Source organism: Haliotis rufescens, unplaced genomic scaffold (assembly GCF_023055435.1).
Source record: "Haliotis rufescens isolate VD_foot unplaced genomic scaffold, xgHalRufe1.0.p SCAF_4, whole genome shotgun sequence".
NCBI lineage: Eukaryota > Metazoa > Mollusca > Gastropoda > Lepetellida > Haliotidae > Haliotis > Haliotis rufescens.
This window is the reverse complement of record NW_025964112.1, coordinates 44,704,953-44,732,425: the sequence shown is the minus strand read 5'-3', so window position 1 is coordinate 44,732,425 and position 27,473 is coordinate 44,704,953. Positions and strand designations below refer to the sequence as shown.

Sequence of the window (27,473 nt, the reverse complement as noted above, 5' to 3'; positions counted from 1 at the left end):
AAGGCCCCGGTTCGATTCCCTCCATGGGTACAATGTGTGAAGCCAATTACTGGTATCCCCGCCTTGATCTAACTGTAGTATTTCTAATAGCGGCGTAAAATTCAACTCACTCACTAACTCTTTGTATTTGAATGTTCAAAATGTATCATGCAAAACTGTATTTGACAAACAGATGCATATCATGTCAAAAAAAACCTTAAAGTTATGAAAGTCAAATATTGACACATAAACGACAGTTTAAATACTAGTAGATGATAATCAATGCAAAGTAAGCTAATGTATATATGTTTTGATTGGTATATGAACAGTTGACAAGTGGTTTCATTTTTTGTCTGACAGAATATATATCTTTACCTGTAGTTCCAAATTTGAAAAGCCTTAATTTAATTTTATTTATAGATTATATTATTTCAACAATTTCTATGATATATAAAGATCCATCAATGATTTAGAAATCAAGGATCGTGAAAGAGTCTCCAGATCAACAGGGTCCCACGAGGTGAAGGTCACTGTACGAAACGGTTCAATCATGAGGAATCCATTGTCAGAGAATCTGCCAGAAATTCCGACTGCATCCAACCAAACGAATGGAGCGATGTGATCAGACTCAATGGCGACTTTAAACTCAGTGTCCGACATCATTGTGACACCAGTTATCTATAAATATATAGAGAAATGGTCGTAAATACAAACACGTGTGTCAAATAAACCCTTTCCATAATCGTGATAAGAAATATGTACTCTAAAATCGATTTATTAATCGATTCCGACTAAATCATAAGAATGTATTTAAGAATCACTATAAAATTGTAATGATAAGAGGTGTATGTGAAAATGTGAGCGTATCCTGCCCCGCGGTTTGTGAACAGGTTAATGAAAGGAAAACACATATATTTCGTGATTAGGTTTTACACAGGTGCAAACTTCAAACTATGGAGGGGGGCTGGATGGCCTGGATGGGAAGGCGAGGTGTGCAGTCTTCATAACAGAGGGGCAAATAAAATTGGATATTACAGAATTATGGAAGCGTATTTGTAGCATCTACGCAGATATACTTTTTAGAATGTGGCATTAATATGCTTCCAGAGAGAAAAGTTGTTTGTGAATTCAATTTTTAATTTGAAACGTATATGAGTATATTGCAACCCTGCAGCCTTCTGCATTACCCAGGTTTTCAGAAGGGCTGTATTCCCGGTAGCAAACCCGGGTACTCTCCCAATGTCAGTCAACAAATTGGAAGGTACAAAAACTAAGGCACCGAGAACAACGGGTGGTCGGACATCTTGGTACTTGGGATGCAAGCGGGACATTTCGAAAGCGAGGTCTGCATATTTGCATATTTTCGCGCGTTCACCTCTAAACTCCAGATTTTCTACATTTGTATTCTGCCCGAAATAGTTCCTTGACATGGGCATTCTGGAGTCTTGGCATTCCCTAACCTGCACCCCTAAGTACGTATAGGCCTGACCTTCCATGAGATGGTCAATAACTCCTACCCCAAGTAAACTGACTGATCCTCCCTCTTCTACCTTGCCACATTTCAGATGAAGAATGTTTCATCTGTCGAGCCCAAAGGACATACCAATATCATTTCAGAAAACGACTCGACAAGCAGAATCTGTTTTTTTTAGTGTGGATCCTCTATTGGCAATAAGTTCAAGGTCATCCATGCAAAGGAGGCGAGTAAGAGTGTTGGGAACTGTGCGAAGGAGGTCCAGGATGATAACCTCCCTCTTTGCTAAAAAGCTTAAAGAATTAAGTGACAAACAAAAAAGCAAAGGACTAATAGAATCGCCCTGAAATATTCCTCTTCCAATAGAAATGGGTTCCGAAGTCACCACCTGCCCCTGCGAATACATCTCAAGTTGAGTTGACCAGCAATTCAATAAAGACTTGAGTAACACGCTCGGGGAGGTCAATACATTCCAAAGACTTCAAAATCCTTTCGTGAGGTACAGAATCATAAGCTTTTCTGTAGTCTATCCAACACACTGAGAGGTTACGGTGGTAAGCTTTAGCCTCTTCAAGGATAATTTTCTGGAACTTAGATTATTGTTATTATTATTGTTTTCTTTTGGAACTTGGCTGACAAAGGAAGGGTGATAATCAGGATAAATCGTAACTTCGAACCAGAAACAAATGCATCACTCAACAGCGAGTTGTTGTGCATTTGGCAACTTAATATTCGTGCCCTTTAATGAGTTTTATAAGGTAAAACATACCATAATTTGAGCTTTGGCGAGTCCAGTGACGTTGTTGTAGTGGGTGAGGGGGAGGTATGTGTTGATCCCGCCAGCTGGGTCATTCAGGTACACGTAGAAAAAACAGCTGGACCTACCTGGGCAGGCGCACGTCATCAACAGATCGTCAATATCATACCTCCAAACTGACTGGGACGATCTCGTCACCTGGAAACCAAATACTCAGTCTGGCAAAAGCTCAGTAAGTTCAAATAGCTTCACACAAAAAGAGCCGATTTTCAAGCTTGCATCTATTTTGTATATTTTCCCGGGAGGTGAAGATACAGCCGCGAATAGATGGAAAATTGCTGATTTGCTGATGCGGCTTAAAACAATATTCATTCATCAATTCTAACGAGGTGCACGATATAGAATCAATTTCTACACCTTTTGGTTAATTATCGATATAATTGTCTGTTAATTAGTGTGATTGAATACACTTAATTACATTGTATGCATAGGTGTATGTCATGAGAGGGGTAAAGCTGTCCCATCGGTAGATCTGGATGAAGAGCGTTCCTACGGTGGCTTCAGTTGTCTTCTTCATCAGATGCACGGCCTCGTGGTTGGGGAAGCTGGACTGGAGGAGGCTGGTGGAGGCAGGGGTGAAGACGTTCATACCGGTCTTGGTGTCCTTGACCTCGGTCAGGGGGATCTCGTCCACCACCATGTAGATGTTGAGGAAGTTGCCGTCCATGAAGGGGGAGATGAGCATTGGAGCGAAGAACTTCCGAGCATAGTAGTGCAGCATCTTCCATTTGCCTTTGTAGTCTGGTTTGAACATACAATCTGTTTCATTCAAAACGCACAAGGCTTTTAATTACAAACTATATTTTGTACGTGGTCCGCGTTCACGAAGAAACAACACACATCCTTATAACCCTCGCCACTTGAAATATAGAATCACGAAATGATTAATTAACGAAGATAGCTGCATGTGTGCTTATACTATTACAGTGAAAACAAGCCAGTCTCTCGATATAAGGAATATAATTATCAAAAATTGCGAAGTGCGCTTTTCAAGAAATTTTGATCACGTGGATACAATCTGGGTATGTATCGACAGTCAGGTGACGTTGGTTGATAGCGCTTTAAATACTTCATCTGCACGTACTTTTCCTTCAGTTCGTGCTGGCAATGTTCGAACGATGCACACGCTGCTAAGTATAGTCGCTCGCAGTCACCCGACGGCCGATCCTCAATCGTATTGTAACCACGTGATCAAAACTCAATGATGATGTTCGCTAAGAAATTGGACATTTCTTGAAAAGCGCACTTTGCAATTTTTGTAATATTCCTTATCGGCGGAATGGACTGTTTTCTCTTCATAAGTGAGTGGGTATGGTTTTACGCCGCTTTTAGCAATATTCCAGCAATATCACAGCGGGGGACACCAGAAATGGGCTTCACACATTGTACCCATGTCGGGAATCGAATTCTGGTCTTCGGCGTGACAAGCGAACGCTTAAACCACTAGACTACCCAACCGCCCCTCTCTTTATAAGTATTAGCACACATGCAGCGCTGTCTTCGTTAATTTGTCATAGCTGTATTTCGTGATTCTACTTCAAGTGGCGAGGGCAATAGTATTGTAGACCGTGTAAACGTGCACTTTGTAGCTGTGTTGGAAATACAAAGTCAAGATGGCGAGAAGAAACGTTTTGAATTTGTGGGTTGGGTGTTGTTTTTTACCTGAAATGTGGATGTTCTGGCTGTCATGGTTTTCCCTTTTTATATTCCCCCAAAACGTAAGTTGATTGTTTCTGCCTAATCAGACGAAGGATGAACAAAAAATTATTTGCCAAAAACAGTGGACATGTTTTTGACGGCAAAGAAATATTTGGCTGTGATGTGACTGACCTATACTAGCCCATGTTGGTGCCTGCCAGATGTCATTAAGCTGCCAGTAGAGGGCGCCCATAGTCTGTCCCCGCCCATCTGACGTCAGGTCATTCTGCCAGCGGCGGTAGTGCTCAGTCTCAGCCTGTACTGACACGGCCTGGTTGATCTGGGAGAGACAGGAAGTATCCTTGTAGTGAGTGAGTATTGTTTTAAGCCGCCTTCAGCAATATTCCAGCAATATCAGGACGGGGGACACCAGAAATGGGCTCCACACATTGGAGTCGAACCCGGGTCTAACGCTTTCACCACTACCCAACCGCCCCAAATGCCCTTATAGAATGCTCCTCATAATACAAAGCAAATTAGAATTATATAATGCTGAACCAGAGACCATGGTCTCTGGCTTAACCAATCGGCTTAGTGGTCTGCAATGCGTTGTGTGGAGTTGCGTCCCTTGAGTACGACAGACAACAAAGATCGTTGGTTCGTTATGTTTCTAGGTTTGCCAGCACCATATCCGTGCTCGTGGGTTTCAAGTGGTAAAGGTCTGAGATCTGCATCACTTTGGGCTTTTCTCCAACATCAAGCTGACACGCTGTGATATGACTGGAATATTGTTCAACGCAGCGTTAAACCAAACTCCTTCACTCACTCACTCACTATGGTTTACGTAAGGCAAAAAGAAAATCGTGGTTTAAGGTATGGCGATAATGCAGGGCCACTCCGTGTACCATATTAATAATACGAAAGTTCTGCTGAAATCATTGTACGATTTCGAGTGTAGGCAGTTGGTTCTCACACAATGCATTGGACTCATGTCCTACGCGTCCTAAGCGTATATAAATAGAGGATATTTCATGTGTGGACTGAAATATGTTTCTTTCATCGAGTCACGGGGACAAGGAGATATTTCCACGAGTGAAAATATCTGCTTTTCCCAGTCACGAGACACATGGAATATCCTATTTATTACATACTTTTTCTGTAGTTGTCTACCGGAATGGGTGGGGTTGTTTATATAACAAATGTAAAACCATGAAATGTAAATTCTCACTATCTAACACGCAGGTAATTGCGACTTAAAAAGTAGTTCCGAGTTTGCAAAATCTTAAAAATGTGAACAAAAATAATGAAAACTATTTGAGGTCACTAAAATTCTTTATCATACATTTGCATATGATTATATACAAAATGAACTTAAAAAACATCTTCAAAGCGAAAAGCTTGCTGTTTGAAGCCAAGGAGTACACCCTGGTCAAGTAACAATAATGGTGCTTTGCGAAACGAACAGTCTCGATTGACGAGTTAAATGAGAAATATAGAGTTTATAAAGAAACATTTTCAAGAGAATAGCAAACGGCATGAAGCGATATTAGCTTCATAAATGACCATCTTTCATTATTTTGCCTAATTGGAACTAACGAAAAAAGTAAGTCAACAGTTTGTGTTCGGTCCTGACGCTTACAAAAAAGAGAGACACTTGCGGGGAGGTAACTCTTGTATGACAATAGTTCATTCAAAATGTTACATAGGTTTTATTGTATACTTTACTGTGAAAGACCGAGACATAGAGTTACCTCCCCTCCTATTTTATAATCATATCTATATGCATGATACAGAATTTTAGTGACCCTAAATATTTTTTGTTACTTTTGTTTATATTTCTTAAGAATTTGCAAACACGAAACTACTTTTTAGTCGCAAATACAAGGGGTTGTGAACCGTCCCGGTGTGTTAGGTACTGAGAATTTACGTTTCAAGGTTTTACATTTCTAATGAAATATATTAACTACTCAAAAAGTATATAATGAATAGGATATTCCATGTGTCTCGTGAAATATCATGTTTCTCTCATCACTCGACACCTGAAATATCTTATATTTATTACCATTGGGTCAGAAATAACCAACTTCATAAAAATCGTATGTGCACTATTAAGAAATTGTTACACTCACATGTGTGTCATACTAATTTAAAGAAACTCGTGTAACAATTCGTGTTTTACCCTCGCTCTCGTTTGGGAAATACAAGAATTCAGAATCTTGTTTCGTACAATCAGTATGACACACATGTGTTACAATGTCTATATACGAGCTTAGTTTACATCACTCACCTGTGTTAAGTAGATGAGGTCACTAAATCTTTGTTTGGCATCTGAATTAGTCGTAGGTTCATTAAAGTGCTGGAGAACCTCTTGCATCATCTGAGTATTACCTGCAAGCAATGGACAGATGTTATATGCACTGGGAATGAAGACTAATCTGTCTCACAGTCCCTGAACCATATTACTTTCCCTTCCGCCCAGCCCTTACTGTAATGTTATGGTCTTAAATGAAGCAAGTTTAGATGTTCCACATGTTCAAGGTCTAATATCATCTGCAGAAAATCTCTGATCTCATTGGAGCTACCTTTCATTTTAAATGTAGTTGTTTGTTTCTATCAAAGTTCTATCTTTTCAGAGGCTAAGGGTTAGTCTAAATGAGGACATAAAATGGATGGATAGCATTTTTATTGTTTACAACGACGTTTGAGTGCTACTTGTGGTCCCTCTGAATTAGAAAACTGCTAAATATGCGTAGGAGAGTCACCATACATACATGCTGATATTTGAAGAGCGTAGGATTAATATACAAAGATAAACAACTTAACGAGGAAGCCAATTCGATTTACGAGAACCAATATAGCCGAAGTGAATACAGACTGATTGGGTTGGATAGTAAAAGGAAGTAGTAATCCATATTAAGGGCGTACAAGGGCGTATATAATCACTAATTTGATACTTTTGATTTGTGTATACGAATGCTCGGGATAGGTTTAGATTCAAACAGCAGTTTATTTGACCTAAATATAAAACGTCAACGCCAGAGAATAACCAGTCTCGATTGTCACCCGAAACAGATTCCATTGGGCATAAAAGGTGGAAATTATTTGAATGGATCCCTGAAAATCAGTGGTGACACAAGGTGTTCGCGAAAAGGGCAAGCATGTTCAAAACGATGCGGGTGTTGTTGTGTATCATGATCAGTGTCAAGTTAGATGTTTCATGATAGAGGTGATAGCTTTAGAACTTTAGCACTGACCATGGTCCTCATGATTTCTGTGACTGGACATTGGTCCCCAGAAGTCAAAGTCCCCCGAGTCAAACACATCTTCCAGGGTCTCGATGTCACACCAGGCCTGGATCCCGTACTCAGAGGCGAAACGAGGGATTCGAAATGATGATTCATTCCACAGGTCAGAAACGAAATCATAGAAGTGAACTGTTCCAGGAAAAAGAATTAGGACATTAAGACATCTGTGAGAATAATAAATATAACTGATAATTGGTTATGGGGTCCCAGAGAGATGGAACCCGTGTAGATCCGGGGTAGAATAGGTCTTCAGTAACCTATGCTTGCCGTAAAAGGCGACTATGCTTGTCGTAAGAGGGAACTAACAGGATCGGGTGGTAAGGCTCGCTGACTTGCTTGATGCATGTCATCGATCCCAATTGCGTGGATCAATGCTCATGATGTCAATCAGTGGATTGTCTGGTCCAGACTCGATTATTTACAGACCGCCGTCATATAGCTGGAATTTTGCTGAGTGCGGCGTTAAACAACAAACCAACCATCCAACCACCTTGGTGAAACCAACCAGCACAACCAAGGATCACAACGAGACGATTTTGGTATTCGATCGGCGGATCCTGTTACGCCTAAGGGACGCAATTCAACATTCAACATGCAATGACATTATATACAGATATATGCTTTAATTAAAACAATTTCATAATACTGAATTATATATAAGTGAACAAAACACGTATTCAGAACAAAAATCTTAATGCAAACACAAAGCCAGGGAATGCTGATTCAGCGTATCTTTAAGCATTGACTTACTGTCGCCATACAATTCGGACTGAGGGTCTTTAGCTACCCATCCTTCCTTCTCTGTATCCTTGCCATTACTGGGACTGGATGACAGATACACACGGGTCGGGTCTTCCCTGTCTACAATAGTCTTGATGGTTGTCACGTACAACCTGATGAAGTCATTGTAGTAGAGCGTGTAGTTATCCTGGCTGCCATACCTGAAAATATCATGACTCAATCTCATTGACATCAGATCTTAGTTCTCCCTTTGTTTAGCGGTAGCGAGAACTAAGATCTGATTTTAATGAGATTGTATCATGACTTCAACTGTCTGCATTTGTAGTTTGTTAACAGGGGAGAATAGAAGACATTTCCGAATGACAAATCCTACAGATGTGGGTAATCTACAAGTAGAATATGGAAGGGGTGGGAAGGTTAATTTTATTTTACTGTCATACCCACCAGTTCGCTCTCAATCCTTCCTCATTCTCGTTACTTCCTGCCCACAGAACTATAGATGGATGATGTCTCGTTCGTCGAATCTGTGGATAGTACGGTAGCAGTCAAGTAAAACATGGTATTCGAAAGTGTGATATGTGTATCTTAGTATGTGATATATGTCGTCCTAGTGAGTTACATGTGGTAGAATGTTATGCTTGTGTTGTACCTTCCTCCCAAGGCAGGGGGTTAACTGACTATTAAAGTCCAGTTTCCACCCTTGCGAACTCGGATGGAATTATGGAATTAAATTTTGGCGTGACTAACAAGTCTATGCATAGTCCAATCAAAATCGCGTAACGAAATCGACATCCGGTGCGAAAACTGACCTGCAGATTTCGGTCGATTGCAGGATTTACAAAGCATGTGTACCGCCAACTCGGAGTCAAAAGATATTTTCCAAATCTGTTCAAGTTTTTAATCAAGGCGCTCACGTGAGTTGGTGCACTTCGCGAAGTAAGACACGTTTTATCACAATATAGATTTTAATTATCGATCAGATATGGTCTTGACTGGGCGCCGCCATTTTGTTTGAAGTGAGAAGTGATATGAGAGGTGGAATCTGATTGGTCAATAGGAGGAACATAGAAGGGACATAACTCAGAAATTCCAACCTTGTTCGGCAAGGGTGGTTACTGGACTTTTACAGTCATTTAACGTCCTTGACAATAAAAATGGTGTGATACCTGATGTGTGATCTCTTGGGACACTGTTTCAAGGAAGTCTGGAGTGCTGGGGTAGAGGGCATCACTATACATCAGGTCCTGCCAGATCATGATGCCAAATTCGTCCGCGAGCTCATAAAAATCCTCTGACTCATAAACCTGCCAAAGTTATGTCAAATATTGGAATAATACACTGTACATCTTGCCTCTAATATCAACTACAAAACCTGGCCAAAAATAGGTACCTGGCAGAACCGTCGCCGATACCGCATCTTTTATGATGCTGAAGTTGCTGGACCAGATACACCACTTGACAAAGAAAGGATGTCACTCAGATTATGTCGATAACAAGGGCAAATATGACGATCTGGAGTCCCTGGCGCTAAACTCTCTCAATTGGTGTTCGCCTAACAAACTCGGCGCTTTTAGCTAACAGGCGACAAACAAAACTTGTTCAGTTATAGGCGCATGCGCAGCGACCTTAATGACGAATGGTAATACACACGGAGACAAGTTTACACCTCGAAAGTTTGTTTTGGGCGATAAAACATATAACAAATTGCCCCCCTAGAGTTACTTTTGGCGTGTGCAAATTTACTTCACATCCGCTTCTCAGTAATTCGACCTATGGATGATGCGTTTAGCGTCGTCCATTCGCGGCCTACGAGACATCGCTCTGGTAGACCGGTGCCCAGACAATTCCCGGCCAATGTTCTAAAGACATCCGGCTATTCAATTTATTATTGTCGGTTAGCTAGGCTATGCATGGTCGGGTCAGTGAGATGAGTGGGTGAGTATGATTTTACGCCGCGTTTAGCAGTATTCCAGCAATATCCCGGCGAGGGACACCAGAAATGGGCTTCACACATTGTACCCATGTCGGGAATCGAACCCGGGTCTTCGGCGTGACGAGCGAACGCTTGAACCACTAGGCTACCCGACCTCGCCCGTCAATGAGATGAAGTGTGACGACACTTTGAAAGGTATTTAATGTACATCGTTATTATTGCATGTAAGTTTCAAATATGAAGAACGCTCAAAGTAAAGTACGTTGCACACGTTGGTGAAACCAACGAATAGGGTACAGTGTGAAAGACCAATGGTCACAATCGGGATTCAAACCCAGGGTTAGCGGATCCTGGCACCGTTGACCACTTGACCACTCATATACCCAAGGCAAGGAGGCTCAAAAAGCTTGTGAGTGAGTGAGTATGGTTTTACGCCGCTTTTAGCAATATTCCAGCAATATCGCGGCGGGGCACACCAGAAATGGGCTTCACACATTGTACCCATGTCGGAAATCGAACCCGGGTCTTTGGCGCGACGAGCGAATGCTTTAACCACAAAGCTAACCGACCGCATGTATGTATAATATACATGCATCAGAACATTTCTTACAACAACAATAGTATCAATGTATTAACTAGGAGTGTTATTCTCACCCCTCCTCCCCAAACTCTCATTGAGTTGATGTGAACTTCTGCTGCTGATTGGAGCAGACGGCGCAGATGTTCTCTGGTAATATTTTCTTGAAAACTGTCCGCGGGGATCCAATTTGATCCCTTGAAGAAAACTGGTAAATCGTTTATCTTGAAATAGAACGTAAAACCTGTGAAAAAAGGATAATAATTAATCAACTTAACAGAGGACAGTGGACCTGAGTTAGGCCTCCGTTACATCATCTGCGCCACTATGTTCATTTTCTATTTTTTCTTCATCGTATTTGAATCGCATTTCGTTTGTATTCTTTTCGCGTAATTCGCATTTCGTTTCTACTGTAATCCCTGTTTGGTATTTTTGTCCCTCATCTGAGTAAACACGTGTGAATTGGAGAGTCGGGTTTTTGATATATTAGCGTGGTGGCAGCGGTTAATCCACCCAAAACGCCTTCGACACACAGAAGGATTTAACCCATAACTACCTCCAAGTAAGAATACACACAATAAGCCAGTTTACCTTCCGACAAGGCATTTTCACTCGCCGTGAAACGATCGACGAAACACTTTCGGTCGTAACTTGAATCCGCTACCTGTGAAAAACACCGTTCCTGTTCAGTGAAAATCAATCAACTTGGTACCCAAACGTTTCTTTTGCATTGACTGTAATCATGGCTACTCCTCGCGCTCCCAAACAATGGCAATTAACAAAAAATGAGACCATCACATCTTTTGAAAACTGGCGTCAAAATCTGGTATATATTCTCTCACTTGATGTCAATTTTGCTCCATTTTTGGCTGATGGTTTTTCATGGGAGAAGAAAACAACTACCCATCCAAATAGGGGCCTACACGACGATGGCGAAGCTATACCCGAAGCCAGACGCAAAACAGCAGCCCAGAAAAATGTACATCTTGATCTAATGTTGGGTCAAATATGCAACTTTTGCAATGTGATCAGCCGCAACACCATCATCAAGAATTCAACATCAGTGAGAGACATTTGGCAGAAAATCCGCCAACATTATGGCTTCCAGTCAACCGGTGCTAATTTCCTAAACCTCTCTGACATTAAATTCATGCCTGGAGAACGCCATGAGGACCTTTTCCAGCGTCTCACAGCCTTTTTCGAGGACAATCTTCTCACCACTCAAGGCGGTATAACACATCACGGCCTTGTTCCAGATGTAGATGAAGATTTGACCCCGACACTTGAAAATACCATTGTTATGCTTTGGCTTTCTCTCATCCATCCACAATTGCCCAATCTTGTAAAACAAAAGTATGGTGCCGAATTGCGTAACCAAACTATATCATCAATCAAGCCAGAAATATCTCAGGCTTTGCTCTCTCTCCTGGATGAACTGAAAAGCATTGAAGACTCAAAGGTTCTGCGTTCAGCTGCTTATTCCTCTTTTCAGAAGCAGAACTTTTCAAAGAACAAAGCAGTTGTCAAAAGTTGCATCCTATGCAAGACTGCAGGTAGGCCAGCCTACAATACCCACTGCCTGAAAACATGCCGTTATCTTCCTGACACTGATAAACGCCAACTGTTTAGCAACTCAAGATTGGCCAATGCTGAGGAAGAACCTGACTTGCAAGTGGATGATGAGATTGCAGCTAAATCTGACAGTGACTTTACTCTAAACCCATTACTTGATACACCAACCGTCAGCCGTGTTGATGTTATTCAGTCTCCTTTCCTCAATGCTTATTATGAACAACATCCAGTAAGGTTAACCCTTGATACTGGAGCAACTTCAAACATGGTACAAGCATCATTTGCCAAGGCTATTAACTTACCCATAACACCTGCATCTCAGATGGCTCGTCAGGCTGATGGAATAACACCCCTTGATGTCATTGGGGAAGTCCATTGTACCCTTACCAGAGAGAATGACACCTTCACACTTGATGCCCTCGTTGTTAAACAATTGGATGTCGATGTACTTGCTGGTAATCCTTTCCATGTCACAAACGACATCGCAACTCGTCCTGCTACACGACAAATTGTCATCAGAGGTCACAAGGTCATCCATTATGGTCCACAACCAAATCGTCATGCTACCATACGTCGCACTCAGGCACACCTTCTCAGAGGTCCTCCAGTTCAAACTGCCATTCTCCCAGGCCAGTTCATCGATCTCCATACACCTGAGTGTGCAGATCCCGATACCAGTTGGGCCTTAGAGCCCAGATTTGACTGTCCTAGTAATCAAGACAAAAAACCTGAACAAGCTTGGCCAGAGGTACAAGAGGTAGATTCTGTCGGTCACACTATCAGACTTTGTAACTCAACAGATGAACCTATTGTTCTCAAACGCAATGAACACCTTTGTCAAATTCGTCCTATTGTATGTCCAGAAACACCACAAGACACTCCACGTCCAGCTGTGACTCACCATCAAGCTGCTGGTCCACACTCTGCTGCTGTGTGTCTCAATCCTGATGGGTGTCTATCTTCTGACATATGTGATAAGTTTGCTGCTCTGCACCGAGAGTTTGATGATGTTTTTAACCCAAAGGTGTCGAAGTACAACGGTGCAAGTGGAAAGCTAGAGGCTGTTGTCAACATGGGCCCCTCTCTCCCACCACAACGTAAGGGAAGGCTTCCTCACTATAACAAAGATATGCTCAATGCCCTCCAAGACAAGTTTGATGAACTTGAAGACATGGGTGTGTTTGCCAAACCAGAACAAGTTAATATCAACGTTGAGTATCTCAACTTATCCTTCCTGGTAAAAAAACCTAATGGCAGCTACAGATTGGTTACGTCATTTGGTGAAGTTGCTAAGTACAGCAAACCTCAGCCAGCGCTTATGCCCAATGTTGACAATGTCCTACGCGAGATAGGAAAATGGAAATATCTCATCAAAACTGACCTGTTGCAAGCCTTTTATCAGATTCCACTCTCTCACTCTTCTATGCGCTTTTGTGGTATCGTCACTCCCTATAAGGGCGTTAGAGTCTACACTCGAAGTGCAATGGGAATGCCAGGATCGGAAACCTGTCTGGAAGAATTGATGTGTCGAGTTCTAGGCCACCTTGTTCAGGATGGACTCGTAGTTAAACTGGCAGATGACTTGTTTTGTGGAGGGAATACACCTGAAGAAGTTCTCTCAAATTGGAGGCTTGTTCTTGATGCTCTCCGCCGAAACAACTTGCGCATATCTGCTCCAAAAACAGTCATTTGTCCACTGTCTACCACAATACTTGGTTGGATGTGGAAAAATGGTACATTGACAGCAAGTAGCCACAGAATAGCTGCCCTTGCTTCGATTGAACCACCTACAACCATCCAGGGGTTACGTTCATTTGTAGGTGCCTACAAGGCTATGAGCAGAGTATTACCAGGCTATGCAGATCTTCTCCATCCTCTTGACTTGATGACTGCTGGACGACCATCGGCTGAAAAAATAAGATGGTCTGATACTTCACTAACATCCTTCAAAAAGGCTCAAGACTCTTTACAAAATCACAAATGCATCACGATACCCAGACCTAGTGATAGCCTCACTATTGTCACTGATGCATCCGTGAAATCTCATGGAATCGCATCTACATTGTATACTACAAGAGATGACAAGGTCATGCTGGCTGGATTTTATAATGCAAAACTAAAACATTATCAGGTAACATGGCTACCCTGTGAAGTTGAAGCATTAGCAATAGGAGCTTCAGTGAAACACTTTGCCCCGTACATCATGACCTCCTCTCAGAAAACTCAAATCCTCACTGATAGTCGGCCCTGTGTTCAAGCACACGAGAAACTTCAACGAGGAGAGTTCTCAAACAGTTCACGAGTGACCACATTCCTGTCGACCATCAGCCGCTACAATGTACTGATTACACACATCGCTGGAGCTACTAACATCCCCTCAGACTACAGTAGCAGAAATCCCATAGAATGCAATGATCAACGATGTCAGGTGTGCAAGTTTGTGAACGAATTTTCTGACTCTGTCATTCGAGAGTTAACGGTCAAGGACGTTATTGAAGGAGGAATACGCATGCCTTTTACAAGCAGAACTGCCTGGCATGTCACACAACATGAGTGTCCAGATTTACGTCGAACTCATTCTCACTTAACTCAAGGCACGAGACCCGGTAAAAAGGCTACAAATATCCCAGATGTTAAGCGATATCTCAATGAAGTGTGCATTGCTTCAGATGGCCTTTTGGTGGTGCGTGACACTTTGCCTTTCAACAAAGTACGAGAACGTGTGGTTGTCCCAAGAGCAGTTCTTCATGGTCTGCTGACTGCTATACACATCCGCTTCAGCCACCCAAGTGTCTACCAAACAAAACAGCTTTTTCGTAGATACTTTCATGCCTTGGACCTCGACAAAGCATTACAAGAAGTATCTTCCTCCTGTCATCATTGTGCGTCCCTCAAAACCATTCCAGCACAGTTGTTTCCGCAAAGCTCAACCACCCCACCTCCATCCATTGGGTCATCCTTCGCAGCTGATATCATGAAAAGATATGGCCAACTTATCTGTGTCTTACGAGAAACAGTATCCTCTTTCACTCTCACATGTTTTGTAGAAAATGAGCGACATGTCGAACTACGTGACGCCCTTCTGTGTCTCTGTGCAGATATTCGCAATCTCGGTGAAAGTGGAGTCATCATACGAGTTGATCCAGCACCTGGGTTTCAGGCTCTGGTCAGAGATCCTGTTCTGTCAAAACATGGGATAACTCTTGATATTGGCTCCTGCAAAAACCCCAACAAGAATCCTGTTGCAGAAAAGGCAATCTCTGAACTTGGCTTAGAGTGCTTAAACCTCTCACCCGAGGGAGGTCCTTTGTCTCGATCCACTCTCGCACTTGCAACAGCTAATCTCAACAGCAGACTGAGGCAGAGTGGAATGTCCGCCCGAGAAGTATTCACTCAGCGAGACCAACTAACTGGCGCACAGCTACCAATGGATGATCGTGACATCATCATGAAACAGCATCTTACCCGCCTTAACAACCATCCGTATAGCAGTAAGTCAAAGGCTCATGGCAAAACTCTGTTTGATCGATCAGACATACAAATTGGCGATCTCGTATATATAAAGGGGGAGAAGGAGAAAACAAATGCCAGAGACAAATACATGGTTGTCAACATTACAAAAGACAAATGCCAACTTCGTAAGTTCACAAAGACTAAATTCCGATCAAAAACTTACGATGTTCCCATTGTCTGCTGTTACCCGATCAAACCGTCAACACAATCTGTGGTAACTAATGAGCCAATAAGAGGCTTAACTGAAAAGGACAATCCTCACAGCACTGATGAGGATAGTGATGAGGACAAAGACATCGTCCAACATGAGATTCAGAACAACCCAAGACAGGTTCCAGTGCAGCCGCTCAGACAATCCACAAGGACACGACACCCGCCAGCCTGGCAGAGTTCTGGAGAGTGGCTGATGCAATAAGACACTTCTAGTGATCACCATTGACATTAAAGAAAGAGGAGAAAGTGGTCGCGCCACTATGTTCATTTTCTATTTTTTCTTCATCGTATTTGAATCGCATTTCGTTTGTATTCTTTTCGCGTAATTCGCATTTCGTTTCTACTGTAATCCCTGTTTGGTATTTTTGTCCCTCATCTGAGTAAACACGTGTGAATTGGAGAGTCGGGTTTTTGATATATTGGCGCTGTACTGGGACTAAATATTGGAAAATACGTCCACTTGGATTCATGGATTCACACAGCAGTAATTATTACGCTAAGCAATGAAAGTGAAATTATTCATGCAAACATCTTTCCCATCCGTTCCAATGATGAAGTTTTATGTTCTCCCATAATCCTCATACCACATTTACATCCTCCGCCAACACATTCCCCACCCACCTTGGTTGTTGCCAACACATTCCCCACCCACCTTGGCTGTTGCCAACACATTCCCCACCCACCTTGGCTGTTGCCAACACATTCCCCACCCACCTTGGTTGTTGCCAACACATTCCCCACCCACCTTGGCTGTGCCAACACATTCCCCACCCACCTTGGTTGTTCCCAGCACATTCCCCACCCACCTTGGCTGTTGCCAACACATTCCCCACCCACCTTGGCTGTTGCCAACACATTCCCCACCCACCTTGGTTGTTGCCAACACATTCCCCACCCACTTTGGTTGTTGGCAACACATTCCCCACCGACTTTGGTTGTTGGCAACACATCCCCACCCACCTTGGTTGTTGCCAACAGGATCCTGCACCAGCTCTACAGTACGGAATCCCACCCGACGTTGTTTGTTGGACACCTCGTTGTTGCTGGTGAAGGTGACGTTGACGTTATAGAGCGTCTGGTTCCCATAACCATTCGGCCACCATTTGCTTATATTTACATTCTGCAAAGGGTACAAACACGCACATAAACCCACCGCTTAACAACACAACAAGGGATGTCATTTAGCCTCCACAGAACATACACTGGTAATAGTATGAATAGCTAAGACTCCCGATGTTCTGTGAAAAAACTCGTAACGACGGTTGAAAAACATCATTCAAAAGTGCCTATACTGATACTTAGGGACCGACTATTTTATATTGGGGGCGGGGGCATTTTTATTGTCTCCGTAATATATTGAAAAACATGTACAATTACTGTCCTAGGGGCGGTGGGATAGCCCAGTGGTCAAATCGTTCGCTCGTCACACCGAAGGTCCGAGTTTTATTCCCCAAATAGGTAAACTGTGTAAAGCCCATTTCTGGTGTCCCCCGCCGTGATATTGCCGAAAGCGGCGTAAAACCATAATCACTCGCTCACAGTCCTGGATAACATTCAGTGTTATTTACCTCAAGGACACTCATAGTAATAGGGTCATTATCCAGTACTAGAAGCTCCCTTCAACTCTGGAACTTACGCTACGAATGGTGATTGTGAAGTTGGATGAACCGTTTGTTGGTGTGAGTGTCAGTGGCATTGACTTCATCACCGATGTCCCGACAACGTTGGTGGTGAGGACGCCCGACACAGAACCCCCGCTCACATCGAAGTACACGCCCACATCCAGCATCCACTCTCCTCCCGATCCTAGAAATGGACAAGACACTTACTTTGTGTCACGTCAATGAAGAACGCCTAGTGCGTTTAGTCAATGCACTCTAACATTACCCAGATGATACGACAGTGGTGGAATTCCACTGGTTCTCACAAAGTATAATGTTCAGCTGTTGGCGTCGTCCGTTGCCCATGGCGTTATGTGCTATCGGGGTCCACGCCGTCTACACAAAACGCTGTTCAGAGTTGTCTGGGGTGCCAAAAACCCTAGATCCGCTGTTCAAATGCCAGATTCGCCCTGATGTTTCCATGTCTGTCAGCACCATGCCCGCGCTCAAGGATTTCAGTAGTAGACGTCTAAGATATGCATTGTGACTGGCGTTCCTGCGACATCAAACTGAAACGCAGTCATATACCTCATGTTTTGTTCAAAGCGGCGTTTAACCAAATTTATTCATTCATTACTATAAAAACTCCAGATGTAGTATTATAGAGAAGTACCTCTTTGATCACCATTCACAGTAACACGCACCCCAGGTAACATAGGTCATTCATGTCATTATTTTCATGTTCCTTCCGGTCATGCGTACCCTTTTCACCTGGTGTCATCACTGATTTCCAGTGATCCATTCATATAAGCTGCACCGCTATTTTGCCTTTTACGCCCAATGGGGTATGTTTCGCCGATTATCGAGACTGGTTATTCTCAGGCGTTGACGTTATATATTTGCAGCGTTTTCTGCGACGTGGAAGGGCAGCTCCAATGTGCACAGCACATCGAGAACTGGGAATCAATGGGGTTCAAGATGTAGCTTGCTTTTTTGTTGTTTAACGTCGCACTCATCAATATTCCAGCTATATGACGGCGGTCTGTAAAAAATCGAGTCTGGACCAGACAGTCCAGTGATTGACATGAGCATTGATCCACGTCATTGGGATACGATGACATGCTTCAACTAAGTCAGCGAGCCTGACGACCCGATCCCGTCATTGGTATTTTGCTACTCATGCTTGTAAGAGGCGACTAACGGGATCAGATCTCCAGGCTCATCGACTTGGTTGATGCCTGCCATATCTCAATTGTTAATATTGATGCTCATCATATCAATCACTGGATTGTGTTGTCCAGACTCTATTATTACAGACCTCCGTCATAGCTTGAATACTGCCGAGTGTAGCATGAAACAACAAACGACCCTGTTAGTCGCCTCTTACCGAAACATAGTCGCATTTTACGGCAAGCATGGGTTGCTGAAGACCTATGCTAACCCGGATCTTCACGGGTGTCGATATGTAGCAGATACAGAATTGGATGGAGGCAGAGATACAAAAGTTTTGGCATGATCCTATTCAAATTAACGGCTTTGTTAATATAGAGGTGATCTACTTGTATCTCAATTGACAGGGTCTCCATGGAGCAACAATAGCAACAAACTGAAGAGTGACACACAGGAGGAGGTAATACTTGTACATACTTTTGGATAAACTTGTCAGGTCACCTTTTCTTCACGACCTGATGTGAAAATATTGATCCAGTTGTGGGTCAACGTCAGTTTTTAAATAAAAGTGACAAAACCCTTTCCATAATTATAAAATATCTGCTGAAAGCAAAGTCTATTGTATGATTCCGACTTAATCAGAGCATGCCTTTATCTCATAGTGATACCCTGCCCCACCAGTGACACCCTTGACAAACACATGCAAAAGTAAGTCAACTGTTCACCTTTAGAAAAACATGAGAACATATAGTACAAGTCAAAACAGAGAATTCATCTGACATACTTTTTGTCACTGATGCCTAAAATTTGGAAATGTCCTCCACATGTCTTCCATAAAACATTATGAAAGCTTTACCAAGGCCTTTAATGTTTTAACCCTGATCAAGCAACTTTTGAGCAAGAGTCGTATTCCGTCCGCTCTTTGGAATCTTCGTAGAAAGAGCTCACTCGATTGTATTGCAACATTTGTGAACTGTAGACATCATAGGCTGGAGATGCTGGAATATTTCTCGTCATAAAGCGACATAAAGACACCCAACAACTGAAAGGTACCCTCTAGAAATGTAGGAACAAGCATCACGAGAAACGTAGAGCCACCTGTTCCCTGCCAACTGATGTATGAACTTCTTTGATTGGCATTTAGAAGTTGGAGTATTAAGTAAGGATAAGAATTTATGAATGAACAACTTCTATATTACAATTAAGAGCGACGTTTCGGTGTAGGTTCTAGCTTGCTTGATAACGGTGTTAGAACCTACACCGAAACGTCGCTCTTAATTGTAATAAAGAAGTTGTTCATCCATCAATTCTTATCCTTACTTACTGATGTATGGACACAGTTGTTCGGTGTGACAAGCGACCACACAAAAATTAAAAATACTAATTTCAGTACACTGCATTGATTTACAATACCTCTTTTTGTTGCTGTTGAAAGTTCGCGAATAACTGCAGTGTTAAATGCTTGGATGGAAATATTTTTCCTAAAAAGAGAAAGAAGAGAATAAATATTCTCGTAATACCATTCCATTCATATAAGTTTTGCCGCTTGTTTGTCTTTTACTCCCTATGGAGTCTGTTTGGGCGGATAACAGACTGGTTAAGTTCTGGTGTTGACGTTTAATATCAGGAGAGATTGCTTATGTTTGTGAAAATGGTTTTGTTGCGTTCATTTGAATAACGATATACATTTTCATTTATCATAATATCGTCTCTTCATAAATTGGGTATCCCTGTCACTGAGGTCACGTTTGGTCACATCATCTGCTGAGACGATAGTTTGGGTAAAAAGCAAGAAGCACAGTAACATACATTTGTCAAAGAACATCTCGTTCTTGTTATTTGATTGCTCGAATGTTCAGAAACTGAGATGTGTTCAATTATTGTGAATGTTGCCAAATGTGTTTCCTTGCCTTTTGTATGGGTATAGTTTTATTTATAATCTATCCGAAGACAGGGCAAAATACAAAAACATTTTGAATATTACCATCGGTCGCCCCTTCGCCAAACCTTAGCCTTACGCTTACCATATTCCGTGTTGGGAAGACAGAAACCAGTTCCTTGTGCTTACCATGTTCCCTGTGTTGTGAAGGACGTCCCCCAGTTCCTTGTGCTTACCATATTCCCTGTGTTGGGAAGACAGGAACCAGTTCCTTGTGCTTACCATGTTCCCTGTGTTGTGAAGGACGTCCCCCAGTTCCTTGTGCTTACCATATTCCCTGTGTTGGGAAGACAGGAACCAGTTCCTTGTGCTTACCATGTTCCCTGTGTTGTGAAGGACGTCCCCCAGTTCCTTGTGCTTACCATATTCCCTGTGTTGGGAAGACAGGAACCAGTTCCTTGTGCTTACCATGTTCCCTGTGTTGTGAAGGACGTCCCCCAGTTCCTTGTGCTTACCATATTCCCTGTGTTGGGAAGACAGGAACCAGTTCCTTGTGCTTACCATGTTCCCTGTGTTGTGAAGGACGTCCCCCAGTTCCTTGTGCTTACCATATTCCCTGTGTTGGGAAGACAGGAACCAGTTCCTTGTGCTTACCATGTTCCCTGTGTTGTGAAGGACGTCCCCCAGTTCCTTGTGCTTACCATATTCCCTGTGTTGGGAAGACAGGAACCAGTTCCTTGTGCTTACCATGTTCCCGGTGTTGGGAAGGAAGGTCCCCAGTTCCTTGGGCTTACCATATTCCCTGTGTTGGGAAGGACGGTCCCCAGTTCCTTGTGCTTACCATATTCCCTGTGTTGGGAAGGAGTCCCCCAGTTCCTTGTGCTTACCATATTCCCTGTGTTGTGAAGGACGTCCCCCAGTTCCTTGTGCTTACCATATTCCCTGTGTTGGGAAGACAGGAACCAGTTCCTTGTGCTTACCATGTTCCCGGTGTTGGGAAGGAAGGTCCCCAGTTCCTTGGGCTTACCATATTCCCTGTGTTGGGAAGGACGGTCCCCAGTTCCTTGTGCTTACCATATTCCCTGTGTTGGGAAGGAAGGCCCCCAGTTCCTTGTGCTTACCATATTCCCTGTGTTGGGAAGGACGTCCCCCAGTTCCTTGTGCTTACCATATTCCCTGTGTTGGGAAGACAGGAACCAGTTCCTTGTGCTTACCATATTCCCTGTGTTGGGAAGGAAGGCCCCCAGTTCCAACTGAAAGAACACTGCTCCTTTCTGATGAAGTTGACATGACATTCTCCGTTCTGTACCTTGTTGGGACAATCGCCGGGAATGTCATAGGCAGAAGCATTGGCCTTTTGAGCAGCAACTGTTACAGCAGACTCAAAGTCGATGCGGATTGCGTTGTCTCCTACCTGGAGAAATAAGACAATGTCTGAGTTGGTGAACTCATGTTGAAAACCATAGTCAGATACATTACAGATATATTCCAGCTAAAGGTCAGTAACCCCTTTGTTCGTTGATCCAATAATAACAACACTTGGCCATCTTGACCATTTAATCCCCATTTCATATATAGGCTTACTACATGCATATGATATTGGGGACATAGTGTTCCTCATTTTACAATTATTTCAGGATATTTGGTTTTTCTTATCAAATAATATGTTTATCTTATCGAATGACCTGATTTTGTTTATATCATTATGCAGGATCTTACTCTGAAAGCCATTGTGTCACAGACGCAGGCTGAAAGTAGTTCCGGCATAAAGGATTTTTTCACATAAATGAAATAACACGTCATTAACTTTCGTGATACTTCAATTCTAGTCAGATAAATTTAGTATTTCTTTACTAAATTCATAATAAATAGAGATCGAAGTTCCCGGTTAAAATAGGTCTTCAGCAACCCATTTTTGCAATAAAAGCCGACTATGCTTATCGCAAGAGGCGACTAACGGGATCGAGTGGTCAGGCTCGCTGACTTGGTTGATGTCATCGTATCCCAATTGCGTAGATCAATGCCCCTGATATCAATCACTGGATCATCTGGTCCAGATTCGACTATTTTAAGACCGTCGTCATATGGCTGGAATATTGCTGAGTGTGGCGTTAAAAAACAAACAAACAAACAATCAAAATATTGTATGGTGAAATTAGACTTGCAGTCATGTTATTCTCCAGATAGTTACACCAACACATCGGAGCCCCTACTCTATATCTAGCCTTATTGGTATGTATTGTTCACGCGGACACTGCATCGATGACCACAGAGTCAGGAGTCCGACAGAAAGAATATGATTGATAGGTTTATGTCCCTGGGATATGTGAAAACCATTCCTACCTTGGCAGCATTTTTTATGTCGTAGACATATTGGACAAACATGTTCTCTGATGTCCCGACCTTCTGGTCGTTGATGAAGACGGTTGAGAAGGTGTCCAGACCGTCACAGACAAGATGGAGGGCAGAGGCAGCCAGGTCTGCTGAACTCACTACAAAACATCAGATGTAGTAATGACCTCATACAAAACATCAGATGTAGTAATGACCTTATACAATACAGCAGATGTAGTAATGACCTCATACAAAACATCAAATGTAGTAATGACCTTATACAAAACATCAGATGTAGTAATGACCTTATACAAAACATCAGATGTAGTAATGGCCTCATACAAAACATCAAATGTAGTAATTACCTTATACAAAACATCAGATGTAGTAATGACCTCCTACAAAACATCAGATGTAGTAATGACCTCATACAATACATCAGATGTAGTAATGACCTTATACAATACATCAGATGTAGCAATGACCTCATACAAAACATCAGATGTAGTAATGACTTTATACAAAACATCAGATGTAGTAATGACCTCATACAAAACATCAGATGTAGCAATGACCTCATACAAAACATCAGATGTAGTATTGACCTTATACAAAACATCAGATGTAGTAATGACCTTATACAAAACATCAGATGTAGTAATGACCTCATACAATGCATCAGATGTAGTAATGACTTCATACAAAACATCAGATGTAGTAATGACCTTATACAAAACATCAGATGTAGTAATGACCTCATACAATACATCAGATGTAGTAATGACTTCATACAAAACATCAGATGTAGTAATGACCTTATACAAAACATCAGATGTAGTAATGACCTCATACAATACATCAGATGTAGTAATGACCTTAATACAACACATACGATTTAGTAATGTAGTCACTACAACACAGTAGATGTAGCAATGACGTCACTACAACACAGAAGATGTAGTAATGACGTCACTACCACACAGTAGATGTAGCAATGACGTCACTAAAACACAGTAGATGTAAAATGACGTCGCTACAACATTGTTGTTAGCAATGACGTCACTACAACACGGTAGATGTAGCAATGACGTCACTACAACACGGTAGATGTAGCAATGGCGTCACTACATGTACCTATATTTCATATACATTCTGCGCGTGTTTCTTTTACAATAATGTAACCTATTTAACATCTTAACGTTCGATTAGTGCAATGTACAATCTGCAATCAGCTGAACCATTCTGGAAATCATCGGTCAAAGTTCACCATCAGAACAATGTCCCATAACTAGAACTTTTTGTTAATATATAATGATAAGAAACGACAACACCATAGAATAATTAGTCTCGGTTATGTGTTGAAACAGATTCTATATGGCGTGAACGGCAAAATACTGATGAAAATTATATAAAATAGATCCCTGAAAATCAGTGGTGACCGGGTGTTAAAGAAACAATTTGTATAAATAAGTGTTTGTTTGTTACCCATCAATACCCCTATTATACGACATTGGCCTAAAAACAACCGACCATGGCCCCGTTCCACAAAACGATCTTAGCGCTACGACTGTCTTAAGTCTTTGTTAATGTACGACCGTCTTAGCAAAGACCGCTTTGTGGAACGGCGTCCTTGGCCCACTTATACAAAGAGATCTTAGCGCTACAGGAATCGTAACTCACATTCTCCTACATAATCGTAGCACTAAGACCCCTTTGTGCAAGTGGGCCCATGACAATCAAGAGACACGATAGCGCGCTTAATTCATTTGTTGAAACTAAAAGCGATATGTTAATGTTGAATTACTTCTGCTGCGGACAAGTGACCTCAATACAACACAGATGATTAAGAGAAACCTTTCGGAAATGCGTTCGTTTTGTAAACACTCGGAGGCAGTTTTAAAGTCTCAGTCGAAACAATTGTTTTTGTAGTTGACTCGGCATAATTGATAAATACTAGTCCATGAACAAACTCTGCGACTTAGAAAGGTGATGTGGTCCATTTAGTTCGGCTCTTACACTGAAAAGTGCGTGTGTACGTCCAGTCTTCTCGTCCAATCCATCGTAGTTTGACATCGTTGTCCCGGTACAGCGGATCTGGAATCAGCTTGTTGGTGTACAGGGCTGTGTACATGCTGCCTGGCACACTGGCAGGGATCCTCTCACCTGGAACAACCATCAATGTTACAACACCGGCGAAGCACCATTCTCTGTATTTAATATAAGTAGCAGGATCTTGGGGAGAGGTACATGGGGTTTTATGCGTCCGCGTTAGGTTTCATACCACGAGACGGAGGCTAACGAAGGACCCATAAAAAACCAATGTACCCCGAGTGATCTTGCTGAAACGAATTTATCTCACCGACATGTTTCAATATGACACTGTGAAAGAGTCAAAACAAATTCTTCAAAATTGATAGAAATCAGCTGTTTATGAGCTAAAATGAGCTGAGGTTAACGTGTGCCTTGTCACTATCAGTGACTCGCAAAAAGCGTGCGGCTTTTTCCTTCGAAACGGGATATAAGCGATTATTATCCCCGCTGAGAAATCCCCGTGCAGCCAGTTTTCTCCGTGGCGGGGTATAAGGGATTTATTTTCCCGCTGAGAAATGTATGTCCCTCGAAGGCGAGAGGAAAGGTATTTTATTACGATAAGGTGAATCATCAGATCTCATCATTCTGACATAGAGGTATGATAACGTGATTTGATCTTAACAAACATCCAACAGACGGACATCAATATTCTTGTTAGATCATGGCCTTCTGGTTGCCAGCACCTGCCTTTGACTCATTAGTCTTGACAATTTATATATAAAACAGCGACAAAATCCTTTCATTAATCATACAAAGTCTCTGATGTACTATTCCCACAACTAGGATATTATACGCATGTGCTTATGAATCATGAAGCTTTAGGCAAAATTTCACCCGATAAGGGATACACTAACTGCATCTCCCATTAGGCCCGTGAAGATCCGGGATGGAATAGGTCTTCAGCAACCCATGCTTGCCGTAAAAGGCGACCATGCTTGTCGTTAAAGGCGACTAACGGTATCGGGTGGTCAGGCTGGCTGACTTGGTTGGAGAATGTCATCGTATCCCAATTGCGTGGATCGATGTTCATGATGTCAATCACTGGACTGTCTGGTCCAGACTCGATTATTTACAGACCGCCGTCATATAGCTGGAATATTGCTGAGTACGGCGTTTAACAACAAACAAACAAACAAACAAATTCACCGTAGACATTTTTTAAAGATGACTCAATCCAATGATTTGGAACAAATAGTTTCAGAGCCATCTAAATGAGTATAACTATTCCCCGAATTATTCAACATGAAACAATAAACAAACAAAACAATATGTCAAGTGTATAAATGCTTCACGTGTGATACATCACTCAAAGTGTATCGACATGTGCCGATTGTTGATTAAGTAAAATATATTTGTTTAAGGAAGAGAATTTACGGATGTCAACCTCTTTATTATGAGGATAACAACGTTTCGGAGTATGAACTTACTCCATCATGAGGTGAATAAATGCTATAAGGCAGAGAGCATATATATGTACATGTAAGCACAAAAAAAGGAAAAGATATCAAAGGAGGAAACTTAACAAGGGAAGCCAACAGATAATGAGCGCTAATAGGTGATTAGCAATGGACAAATGGAAGCCAACACTTAATACATTTGTTTAGGCTGTAAATAATTGACTCTGAACAAGACAAACTCGTGATTCACATTACGATTCACATTACGATCCACGCCCAATACCATCGGAGTACGATGACTCGCAATCAACCAAGCCACCGGGCCATTTAGTGGCCTCTAACGACAAACAAACCTCCAGACAATTACGTCAATTAGCCATTGTTCCTCACCTCTGTCATTGTTAACAAGAGTCCAGTTTCCAGTCAAATCCACTGTAGATGATATCGAAACAGAAAACAGAGCAGCTATTAACCAACAGCTGAAAATACCCGCCATGTTGTTGACATGTGACGGCACACGGACTGGTAGTCTTATCATAACGTCACGTGACTTCCATATGGCGACATACACATTCTATATATTAACAGAAAATGACGCCTGTTTGTGTAACAGATTGCTAAAGAACTATCCAACAGTCAGATAATAAACATCTAGTGGGATACAGACATATTATTTTGAAATCTTTCAATTTGAAGTTTGTAGGTTGAAGTACCAGGATCCGACGATTGTGGATTCGAGTCCTAAGACCTGAGACAATGCCGGTTTAATTATCAAATTAAGGTCGCATCGCGTAACAAAAATGAATATTTCAAAAGGCTTCAAGACAAACGCTGCCATGTATGTACAAACATACATCTCGGACTGTCCATGTTAATTGTTCATTGATTTTGTTTTGTTTGTTTGTTGTTTAACGCCGTACTCAGCAATATTCCAGCTATATGACGGCGGTCTGTAAGTAATCGAGTCTGGACCAGACAGTCGAGTGATTGTCATCATGAGCATCGATCCACGCAATTGGGATACGATGACATACATCAACCAAGTCAGCGAGCCTGACCACCCGATCCCGTTAGTCGCTTCTTACGACAAGCATAGTCGCCTTTTACGGCAAGAATGGGTTGCTGAAGACCTATTCTGACCTGGATCTACATGGATCTGTTGTCCACTTAACGTGGAATGTATGGTGCCATCTTGCATTACACTACACGAAAGAACCTTATTTCCTTTATATATTAATT

The 27,473-nt window shown here is 42.1% G+C and overlaps 1 protein-coding gene across 1 annotated transcript; it reads right to left on the bottom strand.

Moving 5' to 3' along the window:
• Nucleotides 1-50: 50 nt before the first annotated feature.
• Nucleotides 51-26,739, bottom strand: LOC124152357 (beta-mannosidase-like). The gene is made up of 17 exons (XM_046525284.2): nt 26,625-26,739; nt 24,763-24,909; nt 22,756-22,904; nt 21,627-21,826; nt 19,947-20,014; nt 17,399-17,568; nt 16,723-16,882; nt 10,542-10,708; nt 9,121-9,258; nt 8,399-8,478; nt 7,964-8,154; nt 7,163-7,342; nt 6,196-6,296; nt 4,101-4,248; nt 2,689-3,011; nt 2,223-2,408; nt 51-657 (listed from the first exon to the last, which is right to left on the bottom strand). The coding sequence occupies exons 1-17, from the start codon at nt 26,728-26,730 to the stop codon at nt 421-423; spliced, it is 2,751 nt and encodes a 916-aa protein (XP_046381240.2). The 5' UTR covers nt 26,731-26,739; the 3' UTR covers nt 51-420.
• Between the last annotated feature and the right edge of the window lie 734 nt (nt 26,740-27,473).